The 14451-nt window shown below is 36.1% G+C and overlaps 2 protein-coding genes across 2 annotated transcripts; both read left to right on the top strand.

Annotated features, from left to right (window-relative positions):
* The first annotated feature begins 1198 nt into the window (after positions 1–1198).
* Positions 1199–11312, top strand: LOC124633884 (circadian clock-controlled protein daywake-like). The gene is made up of 6 exons (XM_047169257.1): positions 1199–1378; positions 2029–2198; positions 9159–9229; positions 9414–9553; positions 9833–9982; positions 10805–11312. Exons 1-6 carry the CDS (start codon positions 1309–1311, stop codon positions 10960–10962), a joined length of 759 nt encoding a protein of 252 aa, XP_047025213.1. The 5' UTR covers positions 1199–1308; the 3' UTR covers positions 10963–11312.
* Positions 11313–11871: 559 nt separating this feature from the next.
* LOC124630618 (phosphatidylinositol glycan anchor biosynthesis class U protein) lies at positions 11872–14359 on the top strand. Its single transcript, XM_047164582.1, has 3 exons — positions 11872–12726; positions 12887–13158; positions 13493–14359. The coding sequence occupies exons 1-3, from the start codon at positions 11963–11965 to the stop codon at positions 13744–13746; spliced, it is 1290 nt and encodes a 429-aa protein (XP_047020538.1). The 5' UTR covers positions 11872–11962; the 3' UTR covers positions 13747–14359.
* Positions 14360–14451: the final 92 nt, after the last annotated feature.

The following is a 14451-nucleotide window of genomic DNA, read 5'->3' as shown; positions in this document are numbered from 1 at the left end:
CATTTTATTTTAGATAAGAAGATTCTTACGTAGGTAATTATGATTATCGTTGTTTTAATTTTGGCGCATTAAAAGAACCATTGAAAGCACCTACCGGATAAGGATACCTTTATGTATACCATACATAAGCACTGATTTAATATATTTTTGGAACATTAGGTTGGTATGCTCGCAAATAAAAAAATATATGAGTCGAAAACAAGAAACGTTTAATTTATAACATCCATCGGGTTAGTAATAAGCCTCAATTAAAATAAGTGATAGTCAAATTAACTAACTGCCACTGTCATCAATATAATTAATAAATATTAAATCAATAATTTATATCATTTCTAAAACCGCTTCTTCGACGATTTAACCGGTCTTTTTAATGTAATTAATGAAATAAAGTTAGAAGAAGACTGTTAACTAAACATAAAATTATTTTAAACTGAGCTTAATTTCAAACTTACTAATCCATAGGTAGGTACAATTATAAATGCGAAAGTAAGGTTTTTACGTGTTGCGCTTTCACTCTGAAATGGCGGAACGGATTGATATGATATAAAACATTGAAATGATGAGACCCTGGAATTGGAGGTAGTCTGTTAAGAGTGTGCGAGGGAAGTCTCGGGCGAAAAAACAATGATTTTAAATCTGCCGTGATATAAGGCTAAAACCTTGACTTATCAAAGATTAAAACTACGCTAAACTCTTCTATAAATATTATTCAAAATATTTTTATGCATTGAAGGCATCAAGGTTGTCCAAAGACGACGTAACCTACATTAGATGCGGTGAGGCTTTATGTAAACACAAGTACATATATCAATAACTTCGCTTGCAGTTTAGGTCATGCTAAGACCTCCTTGCGAGATTCAAAGGATGAAGTAAGGCCGGTCAACTTGTTTGTTTCGAGTTGAAAGGTTTATATTTTCACACACTAAATGCGATAGATGGCGCTTTTCAGAAATTTCGATAGTGAAGGGTTAACAAAAATACCAAAGCAATAAAATATTTAGACACATTTTATTTTATTGTGTTCATATTTTCCTGTTGTTGTGTACTACTTTAAGAACAATTAAAATCTTAATATGCATACGATAAGATAATATTTATTACCTAACTTTGTTATGTATTCACCAAACCAGTAGTGACATTGAAGAGTAGGTTGCGTTTTATGCAATCAGCTGAATGTACGGTGGACGGTGCGGCGCGCGCGCACCACTGGACCGAAACTTACAAACGATGCCACAACTTAAACCGTAGTACTCGTCTGTTGTGACTATTTGTTTTTCATAAATAACAAATATTTTTTTTTAATCCAAAATGTTTTCGTCGAAAGGAGTTTTCTATTTATTGACAGTGTTCAGTGCTTGTTATGGTGCAGTTGATATCAGTAAGTAATTTAACTATTGTTTTAAAATAAATATTTATTTTGATTATAGTTGTGACAATATTCATAATTACTTACTTCCAAAGCTTACTTTTTAATGTATTTTAACTACAAGTTAGTTTTAGCTACAAGTTAGTTTTAGCATAATTAAATAAAAAGTTGATTTAGAATTATTTTAATTTATAATTCCCATTCACGTGTGCACCTATGGCTTAAAAGACAAACCAAATCCTTAAACGTGAACTGGGTCACCTTTTCTCTAATTTTATTTTTTCCTCTATCATCACTAAGTTCCGGTAAATGTTAACCTAGATGCTCAGCTTACACGAGCACGTTTAAAAATTATAATAACAGTCTACTGCACACTTTAATTGACCACCAACACTACCTAACCATATAATCTTTGTCCCCTCTTCACAATTAGCGCCATGATACGCTAAATATCACTTAATTTCAGTGACATACCCATTTCCACGTATTTATGCAAAACTTACAATTATTAACGGGAAGAAAAACAACTCCACTATGATTTAGACCTGTCAGAAACTCAAGGCCCGTAAATTATGAATTGAGAAACTGTCAAATCATATATCTATTCAGAATTAGGGTAATATACATATGTAAGTGTTTATAAAATCTGCTTTGTTTTTCAGCAAAATATTTCAAGACATGCAATAGAAATGCAATAGATGTAAATGACTGCATGGCAGATGCGGTCCAAAAAGGCATTGCAGTTATGATTAATGGCATAGACGAGTTGGGAATACCCCCGATTGATCCTTACCTGCAGAAGGATTTCCGGTTGGAGTACAAAAATAATCAGGTACCAAATTAATTTCATATAAAACACGTTTCACCTTTTTTTTTTTGTTAAGCCGACTTTTAACCAGCGTTTGAAGGACTTGCCATTAATTAAAATCCAACTATCTAGGTAAGCACGTTAATCGAATCTTTACTAGTGTAATAAAATTATGTAAGAAGGTTAATTATTAATTATGCACCTTGGTGTTTTGAATAAAGTACCTACCAAGTAATGATCATTTTCTTGGAACTTTCAATGAAGTAAAACATCAACCAAAATTACCATTAAAATTATTTAGATTTAGGCACAAAAGATATGACAGAAAATAGGTAACGAAGAACAATGAGATCGTTCAAAATGCGATAAAGCACAAAGGAAACTAAAAATAAAATATCCTTACTAAAATAATAATAATTCCGTCTACGATAATTAGCCAAACGAAATTGTTGCCATGTAAATTACAAGTCTAGAAGCAAGATTTCCTCCAAAAAAGACGGAAATGAATGAGGAAATGAAAATGGACAAGATACTTATCTTTCCTAGTGTTTCAAAAACAAACAATAGAATCAAGTAGAAAAATATCATATGAAAAAATAAAGTACTTCTTACATATCTGAGTACATAGCAAAGGAAATGAACACTGCTCTAAGCACTGTTCAGAAGAAAGAAGGAAGTGGAATACAAGCATAAAAAATGATTTTGAAAGTATCTATCGGTTTTGAAATGCTAGCCCGATCTCAATCCATAAGGGAATGGTCCAATTGTTATTATTATTTTGTACTTCCATATCCCCGTCAAATAATATCATTTGAAAATCTTTTTCTCAGAACATTTACCTACTTAAAAAGTCTAGATGTTTTAGTGTCAAATGTTTTATATTTCCTTCAACTGAATGTAACAGTCGTAAAGTTAGTGTTTTTATGTGTTTGACCTAACCTCATAAAACTCTATTATTTAAACAGTTTGTCAAAAGTTTCAACAAAATTAATTATAATTTAGAAACCTGTTAACCTTGACGACAAATCTTTTCATAGATAATAATGGTATCTTTGTAAAACAGGAAGGGTTTTAAAGAACCATAAGTACGATCTCAAACAAAGACAAATACTTCGGAAAAACATGCGCATTTATTTACCTAGCGAGATTTATTATCATATGTTTGAACCAGTTCTAATTAGGGGGACAACTTCCTCAAAGTTTTCATGAACAAAATATGTCAACGGGTCTGAAAACTCTTTATAGGTATTCAAGTAGTTTATGGCTGCAGCAGTAATTTGATCTCAAGCACATCAACTTTCTTTTGTTTTCGCTACTATATTGCTTTCGGACTGACCAGTGGGCTACCATACTCATACGTATTAATTTTCCGCTTATTACTAGTTAATGTCCGGATAAAATTGTACTTATCACTCGAAGATAGAAGAAATCAATTTTTTGTTTGTTGCGTCATGTCAACGCGAACATTTGATTATACAATACCACTACCTAGAATTTATTAGGAATTTACCAAAAAAACCTTTCTTTTTCTACTTTGAAATACTAACGAGTACGGTCAGCAGAGTTGTCATAGATTGTTGGAAGCAATCGCGCGGACTCTACCTCTGTTTATAATTTCTGTCATTTTTGTTTTACCTTAATAAAAACAAACCCTAAATAAAAACCTTACTGGATTGGTTTATTATGGTGAATAAAAACCAATCCAGTAAGGTTTTTATTTAGGGTATTGATTTCTTAGTCACTTTTGTAAGTTTTTGTAGGTAGCCGTCAGCAAATTACATACCAACTTATTGGGAAAAGTTAAAATTAAATAAGTACCTCGTGGCATTGTCAACCTTCAAGCAGTTCTTTGCCATCTGAGTTGAAAATAATAAACTACATTGCAGCTGAAGGCGAATAGGAAATTCAATAATATGTATAAGGCTATACACAGCTTATTTTTCCTATTTTTTAAATCCTAAATGTTAACGACATATGTACGATTCAGCTCACGTTCAAGGTGAGGCATGAGAGGTGATAAAGGTTTCGTCAGTGTCCTTTTGAAACTACATAGGTAAATCTACACAATTCCATTGTACTATGGCACTTTGGCTGAGGATTTTTTGTTAAATATATAGGTAAATTATGGTGTGTGTTAGTTTAGAATTATCAGCCAATGTTTTTTTTTATAGATATTCTGACACTTAAAACCATGATACCTCAGTGCGAAAATTAGATAGGTAAGTAGCTATTGTTCGAGGAATCCTGTTTCATCGGATGTGGCAACTGGCAACGTAGCGTTCAAAATCTTTATGATCAAAATGTACCGTCAAATGTACTTGCTGGTTAAGCCCGGCCGCAGACATCCGGTTTCCGGATACGGTTTCCTGATCAGGAATTAAGATTCGGGATTCCGTGTCACTAGCGCACACATTCGGTTTTTTTCATTCGGAATTTACATGGCCAGTACGTAAAGAGGAACCATATTGAAGGCACGACATCATGGACTATGACGAATTGATTGCTGTTGCACTTTTACTGGCGCTAAACAAGAAAAAGAGGAAACGACGTTACTGGGTACACCCGTCGAATGCTCAAAGATTATCCGAAAGTCAATTCTATGTTCAAAACAGCTAAATTACGAGCATACCCAGAAGAATTATTTATTAAGTATTATAGAAACTCCATTAAATCCTTCGATGAACTTCATAAATGTCTTTACTAACAAGCTACCTTGATTCAGAATGAAAATTTCCGTATGTGTGCGGCGCGGCGGTCGAACCAAATTGTTCGCGAGCGCTGCGTTCGGAATGATGTCATCAGGTTTTATTCCGTTCTGAGTACCCGAACGCACGGAGAAAATTTTAAACCGAATGTCAGGTTTTTTTCCGTCCGGAAAAAGTAAGAACGTGTGCGCTCTTGTGAACATTTTGTATGAAAAAAGAGCATTTCGGTTTCCGAATCAGGATTCCTGATCAGGAAACCGTATCCGGAAACCGGATGTCTCCGGCCGGGCTAAGGCTTCAGAAAAAAGAACAGTCGCTTTAAAACTGGTTTCGCCTTTATTAAATAAATGTGTTTTCGGTGTAAAAGATAAGCAAATATTACTTATTATACTAACGTGAGAAAATCCGGATTATATGGAAATAGGAATTGATAAAAATAAAATAAAATGTTGATTTTGCTGAAGGGATAGGTAGGTACTCGAGATTTTTAGCAAACGTTATTATGGTAGTATACATTTTATAATTGTTAATTGTTTGTTAACTGAGAAGTAACTTTTTGAAAGTGGTTTTAGGTAATTAGGTATGTAGTTAGTTAATTTACCTACCAGATACTTCAAAATGGAAGGTCATTTTGTTGTTTTATATTCGGTATTCGGAGACCGTAAATGGGTATCTACACGTTACTCATAACTAAGGCAGGTGAGTATTTCATTAAAATCACCAACCCGATATAAGTCTATTGTTGATAGGCTTGTGATTCGTGCCTTAAATATTGATTGATTATGAAACTCGAACAGAATACATTGATTTTATAAAATAGGCAGCATCTCTATGTCCTACGTTGACCAAGCAAATTAAGCAATAGCAAAATTGTTTTGAAAAATATGTTGGTAATATCATTGATATCTAAAATTTTTCAGTGACCTTAAGTTTAAGAAAATCTAGTAAAACCCCATACCTACCTCAAGTTATTATGCAACTAACTGGTCTAACTACTCTGTAATTAATGTTGATCCTATTATTCTTTATTGTACACAAAAACATTTAAAAGACACACACAACACAGAGAAGACATGTACAAAGGCGAGCTTAACCCAGAACTGGGTTCTCTAACAGCAAACCTTAGAGCGATAGAGAGATGCGATAGGGAAGAGAAAATTTAAAGTGCACAACATTAAACAAAAAAGAGATGAAATTACATAACATAAAATATATACCTATAAATAAAACATAAAATATAATAAATAAATAAATACATACACACAAATAAGGTCATGTTGACAGGAAATGTTCTTTAATTCGTCTCTTGAAGACATCTAACGATGTGCTGTCACGTATACTGTGAGGCAGAGCGTTCCAAAGCCTCACAGCGCGAACAGTGAAGGATCCATCATAACGGCTCGAAGTATGAGGAGGGATACGGAGTAAAAGAGATGAAGAGGAGCGACAGGGTTTGCCTCTAGGAACAAGGAACTCAAAGCGTTCCCTAAGATAATTTGGAGCGTTGGGATTGTGAAGAAGAGAGAAGAGAAAAGACAGAATATGAGCATCTCGACGCAGCCGAATTGGCAGCCACTTCAGCTGGCTCCGGAATTCAGACACATGGTCGTATTTCCGGAGGCCAAAAATGAAGCGGATGCACAGATTCTGCAGACGCTCGAGTTTGTTAAGAAGTTCCTCAGTCGCATCAAGGAAACAGACATCAACATAATCTAAAAGAGGGAGAAGAAGCGACTGAGCGAAAGTAATTTTTGTTGAAAAAGGCAGGAACTTCTGGAGACGTTTGAGTGACTGAAACGAGCAAAAAACTCTTCTGCTTACTTCTGCAACGTGTGAACCCCAGGATAAATGACAGTCCATAATTACCCCCAAGTTCTTAACCGTAGAAGAGTATGGGATGGCAACGCTATCCTATGAGACCGGTGGTGGAGAAGACAGCTTATTGAGGAAATATCTGCCACCAATAATGAGAGCTTGTGACTTGGCAGGATTGACCAGAAGCCCGAAATCCTTAGCCCATCGACTTATGTGTCCAAGATCATCATTGATGGCATCAATCGCTCTCGGAAGCTCTTCAAGTTTAAAGTGCTGATAAAGCTGCAAGTCATCTGCATAGAGATGGTAATGTGAAACTAGTGACTTAGTGATGGCGTTTATAAAAACGGAGAAAAGTAATGGAGAGAGAACGCCACCTTGAGGAACACCCGCAGCGAGTTCCCGCCACTCAGAGGAAACCTCATCAACGCGGACCGACTGTGAGCGACCCCGAAGATAAGAGCTGAACCACTCGACTGCAGAAGGAGATACATTTAGTGAGGATAGGATACCCAAGAGGATGTCAAAATCAACTGAGTTAAATGCACTGCTAAAATCCAGCAAAACCAATACAGTTAACAGCCCCTTCTCCATAGCCAGCCTGATGTCATCAGTAATTTTGATGAGAGCAGAAACTGTACTATGGCCAGGGCGAAAACCAGATTGGTATGGACTTAGCAGGCTGTTAGAGGAGAGGTAACGAGAAAGTTGATTGTTGACAACACTCTCAAGGACTTTAGATAAGATGGGAAGTATGGATATAGGACGGTACTGAGAAACTGAGGATGGGTTGGAGACTTTGGGCAAAGGTAGCACATGAGCTTTCTTCCAAGCAGATGGAAAGGAGCTAGTGAAGAGGGAATAATTGACGAGATGGAGAATGACAGGAATAATGATATTAAGGATAGGAAGGAGCATTTGTAGGTGAAGACCATCATCCCCTACAGCTTTTGTGGAGATGGATAGAATAGCACGTTTGATATCTCCCTCTGTAGCCGGGTGGAAAGAAAACGAAGTACATTTAGGCAAAGAAAGGTTTGAGAGGTACTTAATAGTAAACGATTTAACGTTGTCATCCAGCGTTACTGGTGACTTCGAAAAATGGTCATTAATTGTGTTTGGATTTATTTCGGGAGCGCTATCATTAGCGACCTTCCCGATACCGAAAGACTTAAGGAATTGCCATACTTGTGCTGTGTTGAAGTTTTTAATGGAGTTGTGAATATGGCGTCTCTTTGCATCTCTGCACAGACGACTGCAACGATTTCGTAACTGCTTGTAAATAGACCAGTTCTCCTCAGTTGGGTCCCTTCTGAATCGGCGCTTAGCCTTATCCCGCCTTGACATCTCCTGCTTTATACTATCAGATAGCCACGGGGCTGGAAGGTGCTTGACTCTGACTTTTCTCACAGGTGCATGTTTGTCGTAAAGTTCCAACACCAACTTGTTAAATACAGATACCATGGAATCCACATCAGTGCAGTCATAAACAGGAGACCAGTCAATAATCCTAGATACCACTATCTAAGTAACTACGGCTTATGAAGGTAAATACGCAGATACCTTATATGCATAGTGGAATAAGATCATGACCTTCCAACCGTGACCATAGTTGTCTACTAATGTTTGTTTATCCTTAGATACAAAAACAAATGTCGATATGTACGAAAGCGCGTCGCTAGTTGTCTACTTACTGATGAATACTAAAGAACATTCGTGTTTTAATAATATTTATATCTGACTGTGGACAACACTTGGCAAACCTAGGTACTGATTGCTTACAATAAGTTCGATATATAGGTAATTCCTAATAGAAAAAAGGGTGCAGATAGGTACATTGAAAGGTAGGATATGATTTATCTGCTGCATTAATGAGTTAAAAGTAGGAATATATTGCTTAATTTTTAACAATGGTTGAATAATCATGAGAACGCAGCATTCAAAACCTCAGTGTAGGTTCTCAAGTAGGTATGTACCTGCCTGCAGTGTCTTTCTTTTGCTCTTGTTAAATAAATTATTGAGCTTCTTAACGAGGCCTACCATATTCATGTATTTTTTAAGTACCTACATAGCTGTTATCGCGTCACACATGATAGGAAGGTAGGCACCTATAAGTAGGTTGAGCCCAAGTTCATGTCGTGAAAAGAAAAATAATTTAAATAATTTCCTGTTGACCTTGCCCCAGTAGATTTAATATCATTGGTAGGAACTTACTTAAGCCTAAAATACCTGTTCATGAGAATAAATTAATATATCCAAAAGCTTCGAAAATGTAAATTTTAAGTTCCTATGTATGTTACAAGTAAACAATGAATATTCGATACTTATTTGTTATTAATTAATTAATTATGTAATATTAATTATAAGATACTACGGAGTAATTTAATTTAGCGTTTATTTTATATTACGTACGCCTTATGCATAGAAATTTGTTTTAATTTGTTTGTTTTCTTATGCATTACAGATAGCGGCAAAATTGAATATGAAAAATATTCAAGTTGAAGGCTTGAGGGCTGCCAAGGTTCATGATGCCAGGTAAAGAAAAACTGATTAAAAAAATGATACATCTATCCCAGAAAGATATTCTGAGACATATCATACCTAATTTTGAAGTTTATAATGAATACTGGCTTCCATGCATCGGGTTCAAATCGGACAAGCAAAATATTGGGTACAGATTTTTGTTTAAATCAAGTTTAAACAGAATATTTTATTACAGGCTGCGTGCAGATGACGACAAGTTCCATTTAGAAGTAGACCTGACTAGCCCTAAAGTTACAGTCCATGCTGAGTACCATGGAGAGGGAAAATTCAATTCTCTTAGGATTTTAGCCTTTGGTGAAGTCAATACTACAATGAGTAAGTAAAATCATTTTACTATGCTGACTTACTATACTTACAACACTCAGATCGCAATGACGGTCATTCAGAAGTATTCACTCTTCAATAACCCAAGAACTGGTAGGCTTTTTTGAGAAGTATTAGGATAGATAATTAAGTTTTTTCTTACTGTATATACGTACATCCTTACACAGAACTACAGGCCCGGATGGCTGGATCTTCAACATCGTACCAGACTACATAAAATATTTAATTACGCTTAATATAAATTACATTCTTACATAATCTCTTTTGCAGCTGACTTAGTTTACACATGGAAGCTCGACGGAGTTCCGGAAAAGAACGGCACAGAAACGTATATCCGTATCAAAGAATTCTACATGAGGCCAGACGTTGGAAGTATTGTAACCAATTTCAAGAACGATAATCCGGAATCAAGGGAATTGAGTAAGTTAGAACTGGTATTCAAAAACTTAACTTAAACTTAAACCTCAGATTCAGAGCGAGTCTCATCATACCGAGAAGACAGTATGATAAATAGATACATATGTATTATATAGGAATCGATATAATCAATTAGCATTAGTGCTTTACTCTACGCCATAATGATCCGGTATCTATGAGGCCTCTGCCTCGAATTTTGCGGGCAGCGGGGCGGCAGCGGCGGCGGCGCGGGAGCGGCAGGATCTTACGCGTATATTCATATGGACCGGCCCTCGAATACAGCGGCGCGGGAGCGGCGCGGCGGCGGGCAACGAGCGGTGCGCTCCAGTCAAGCGGTGACCGCCCGCGTTGGGCATCTGCATTGTAGGCATAGTGTTATACATTTTTTTTGTGACGTATCAAAATGTGTTCGGACGTGCAAGAGCTAATTATTTCGGCCATCTTTGAGAGGACACCCATATGGAACAGCAAACACAACAGAACACAACACTACACTGCTATAGTGCCGCGCGATCTGCCCGCTAGTTTCGAGAACAGGTATCCGTTGCCCGCCCCGCTCCCCCGCCGCCGCCGCTGCCGCCCCGCTGCCCGCAAAATTCGAGGCAGAGGCCTGTGGAGTGGAAAAGCCTCTTCCCTTATAAGGGTCTCTACTACTCCCTACAATCTTCAGCTGAAAGCCGAGACCAGTTAAGACAGTCTATTTTTAGACTCTTGAATCCGGTCTCGTAAAAGTATTTCGTTATCAATTGTTGAATCCTATATCTACCGTTATTCTCGAAAATTAACAGGGAGTGTTTTGTTTACCATGGCCATTTTATTTTTCAGCCGACTTGGGAACGAGATTCGCTAACGAAAATTGGAGAACCCTGTACAGAGAATTCCTACCTTATGCTCAGGCGAACTGGAATAAAATTGGAACGAAAGTTGCCAACAAACTGTTTTTGAAAGTTCCTTATGATCAACTGTTCCCTGCATCGTCGTGATTTTCAAATAAGTTAGTTTCAGGGTTGATTTTAATTTAAGGTATAAATCGGTGTTCTGTGATAAATAAATAATATTAAACTCCTAGGGTAAAAATGACAGTTACCAATAAAATTAAGTAACTACTTTCTCGAAACTGAATTCTTTCATTTAAGTAACTTAATTGTCTCTCCCTGGATCCACGCTTCCGGTATGATTACTAGCTACTTTAATTAGGCAAATTGCTTACTATTGACGGTGTCCAAAAGAAAGTCGATGTTTCGTTGATGATAAAGAGAAGGATTTCGAGGTATTGCAATCTTTCGATCATTTTGTTCAGTTCAGTTGGTAAATAAACATATTTTGTATTTATCGTTTCGACTTTTATTCATAAAAAAATAAGACTGCATGTTTTTCTTACCTCGAATGAGTACCTATGTACTCCCTTATAAACTTCCTTATCTATTACCTTGTATAGTCCGTTAGTTACATTCCCTTTATGTACCTACTCCATCATGTACATACAAGCTTTAACGACATAATCTCCGAGTTACTGCTATAGCAAGCTAGCACATAGCTACGATATTTTCATATAGGCTTGACGAACTCTATCACGTATATACTACTATGTGATATGGGGTAGGTATCCGGTTCCCCGGGTAACTAGGTTTAGGAGGCCAATTCATTTAGGCACGCTTTCCATGAAAAACACTGGTACCTACTGCACCCGGCTAAGTCTGAAAGTTGCGCCGAACGGTTTGGGTTGGAAAAAGGCTAGGCAGAAGATGATATTACGCTATATTGCAGTGATTTGATAGACGGACATCATGCAAATAAAGATTTTGACTAAACACTTCCTTCAGTTCAGAAGTTTTATTTGTCTCTCTGTAAAATGAAACGCTTCTGTCTTCATCGTAAACTGTCAAACGTAATGTCAACAGGTTCAATGTCACTTTAAATAATTTATCTCTATCGGTGCGAGTTTTATTAAATATCAATTTTATTTATGTATTTTTCAGAAAAATGGGTGTTATTTTAAAGTATGTAGTAGCCGGTTTGGTGCGTTACTGGCTAATAAATTTGGATTATTGGCAAACAATAGCTACGAGAGTAGAAATAGCGACGCCTCTAAACTCATGGAAGAGGTTAATGGAAGGCGTTTATTTATATGATCATAACATTAACCCTTACGAAGGAGACTCATTTCATGAATCTCCTATAATGCTACTAGCGTTCTACTATATCATGAAGAAAGTGCCATTTATTTTGCCGGTTTTATTTACGTTACTGGATCTCCTGACTGCTCATCTTCTTTATAAGACTTCCAAGGCTTTTGTACGAATTTTTAAGGAGTCGCAAGAGAAGAACCTGCTTGAAGTAGCTGAGGAATCTAAGCCCATGCTTCTGGATGATAGCCAGTTGAAGGAATCGGCTGAATATGTGTTATCAGTATACTTGTTTAATCCATACTCTGTTTTGAATTGTGCTGGCATGACCACAACAGTTGTTCAGAATTTGTTGGTTGCTACTGCTCTGTGGGGTGCATCAAGTGGTCAGAGAATAGTGGCGTGTGTGTTCATAGCACTGGCCACTCACCAGGCTTTGTACCCGCTGTTGCTCATTGTACCTATTGCTATACTTCTGGCTGATGTTAACAAAGGATGCACTAAATGCTCCTATATTAGAACACTACTGGTATTTGTGTTGAGCTGGGGATTCCTTATTTATTTATCAGCATACATTATGGATGGTTCTTACAAATATGTCTATAATACTTATGGTTTCATGTAAGTTTCAACTGTGGTTTTATTATATTATTTTGTAGAAGTGACCATTTTATGTTTATGTAAATCATTAAATAACCTATATCTATAAGAACACCATAATAAACCAATGGATTCAAAATGTCTTCTAATTAAATTAATGTACTGTTCAATATTATTTCAGATTGACGGTGCCTGACTTGAAACCAAACATCGGGTTGTTCTGGTATTTCTTCACTGAAATGTTTGAACATTTCCGAGTGTTGTTTGTGTGTGCATTCCAAATAAATGCCCTGGCCCTGTACGTGGTACCACTCACTCTGCGGTTCAAGAGAGAACCAGTATTACTTGCTACCGTGCTTATCGCCCTATCAACAATATTCAGATCTTATCCTTGTGTGGGTGACGTCGGCTTCTACTTGGCACTATTGCCTATGTGGAAACATTTATTTACATGTAAGTATGTAGTGAAAGCATTGTTCTCACCTCAGCAAACAAATACAGTTATGGAAATCATACCTTTTAATACTAAATTAGCATTTAAATACAGACCTAGACAGGATAATGTTAATTTATGCATACCTTAATGTTAGCTGTGCAATGAGCATATTGAGAGAATTGAGGGAATATTATCTATCTGGCCTGCTACTATATTGAGCTTCCACCCACGGGTTTACCAGTATTCTGTTGGACCTATTTTATAAATATTATACAAAACTACAAATACCATGTCACATATATATTCTCAATTACGAGCTCTATATTTATGTGCTCTTTTATCTATTTACAGTTATGCAACAGAAATTCATAGTGGGCTGCACATTTATCATCACATCAGCTCTTGGACCAACAGTTTGGCATCTCTGGATATATTCAGGATCAGCCAACGCCAACTTCTTCTTCGGAGTCACGCTCTCTTTCGCCACGGCACAAATATTCCTTATAACAGACTTACTGTTTGCTTACATTAAGAGGGAATTTACTTTAAAACATGGATCATCACGTCAAGTGGATGGAAAGCCGGCCAAATTAGTACTTCGATAATAGTTTTAAATGTTTTTGTATTTTTATTATGTAGCATTTAACACTGCTGTGAATAACTTACGTTTTATTTCCATAGAGCTTAATTTTGCTTAACATGGGTTATAAAGGTTAGTGCATTTTTGCATAAAACCTTTTTTTAATCCATCCAACATACATAGTATTATTATATTTTAACATTCGCGACCTAATAACATATAATATTTATTCTGTTAACATTTATATAATGTGACTGGTTTATAGAACAAATGATTTCTTATATAAGTTTAGTCTTTAAAGTTGTATTTGAGATTATATGACTGCATAGTTATGATTCCAAAAGTTACAAGCCATATCACATGGCAATACAGGTCTTTGCATTTAAATTGAAGTAGCCTAAAGAATGTTTAAATGAGCACTTTATGTATATTTTGGGTGGCTCACACTAGGCACATGTCGAAATGTTACTATTATTTACTGGAGAACAAATAAAACCAACCATATGTTAATTTAAAATAGGTCTTAAGATTTTTAGCAAGAGACGTTATGCTTCAGTCAACATCTGTTGGTAGGTACTTCGAAATCCTATTAAAACCTTTATTTTTTCTACTTAAATTACACGTTTTGTAATATAATACTTCTTTATTTTATTTGTTTGGGACAACTATTAGCGTATTTGGTTGTGTTACCAAGTGAAAATAATTTCATCACATAATTAATTTCACGTCA

This window comes from Helicoverpa zea, chromosome 1, assembly GCF_022581195.2.
Source record: "Helicoverpa zea isolate HzStark_Cry1AcR chromosome 1, ilHelZeax1.1, whole genome shotgun sequence".
In the NCBI taxonomy this organism is placed as follows: Eukaryota; Metazoa; Arthropoda; class Insecta; order Lepidoptera; family Noctuidae; genus Helicoverpa; species Helicoverpa zea.
Note: the sequence above shows the minus strand (reverse complement) of the source record. Positions and strands in the feature narration are given on the sequence as shown.

Bases quoted from the DNA above. Each gene is read 5' to 3' on its own strand.
- LOC124630618 (XM_047164582.1), top strand. From the start codon at position 11,963: ATGGGTGTTATTTTAAAGTATGTAGTAGCCGGTTTGGTGCGTTACTGG. The intron at 12,727-12,886 runs GTAAGTTTCAAC...ATATTATTTCAG, and splicing joins TATAATACTTATGGTTTCAT to ATTGACGGTGCCTGACTTGA. The intron at 13,159-13,492 runs GTAAGTATGTAG...ATCTATTTACAG, and splicing joins GTGGAAACATTTATTTACAT to TTATGCAACAGAAATTCATA.
- LOC124633884 (XM_047169257.1), top strand. From the start codon at position 1,309: ATGTTTTCGTCGAAAGGAGTTTTCTATTTATTGACAGTGTTCAGTGCT. The intron at 2,199-9,158 runs GTACCAAATTAA...TATGCATTACAG, and splicing joins TGGAGTACAAAAATAATCAG to ATAGCGGCAAAATTGAATAT. The intron at 9,554-9,832 runs GTAAGTAAAATC...TCTCTTTTGCAG, and splicing joins TGAAGTCAATACTACAATGA to CTGACTTAGTTTACACATGG.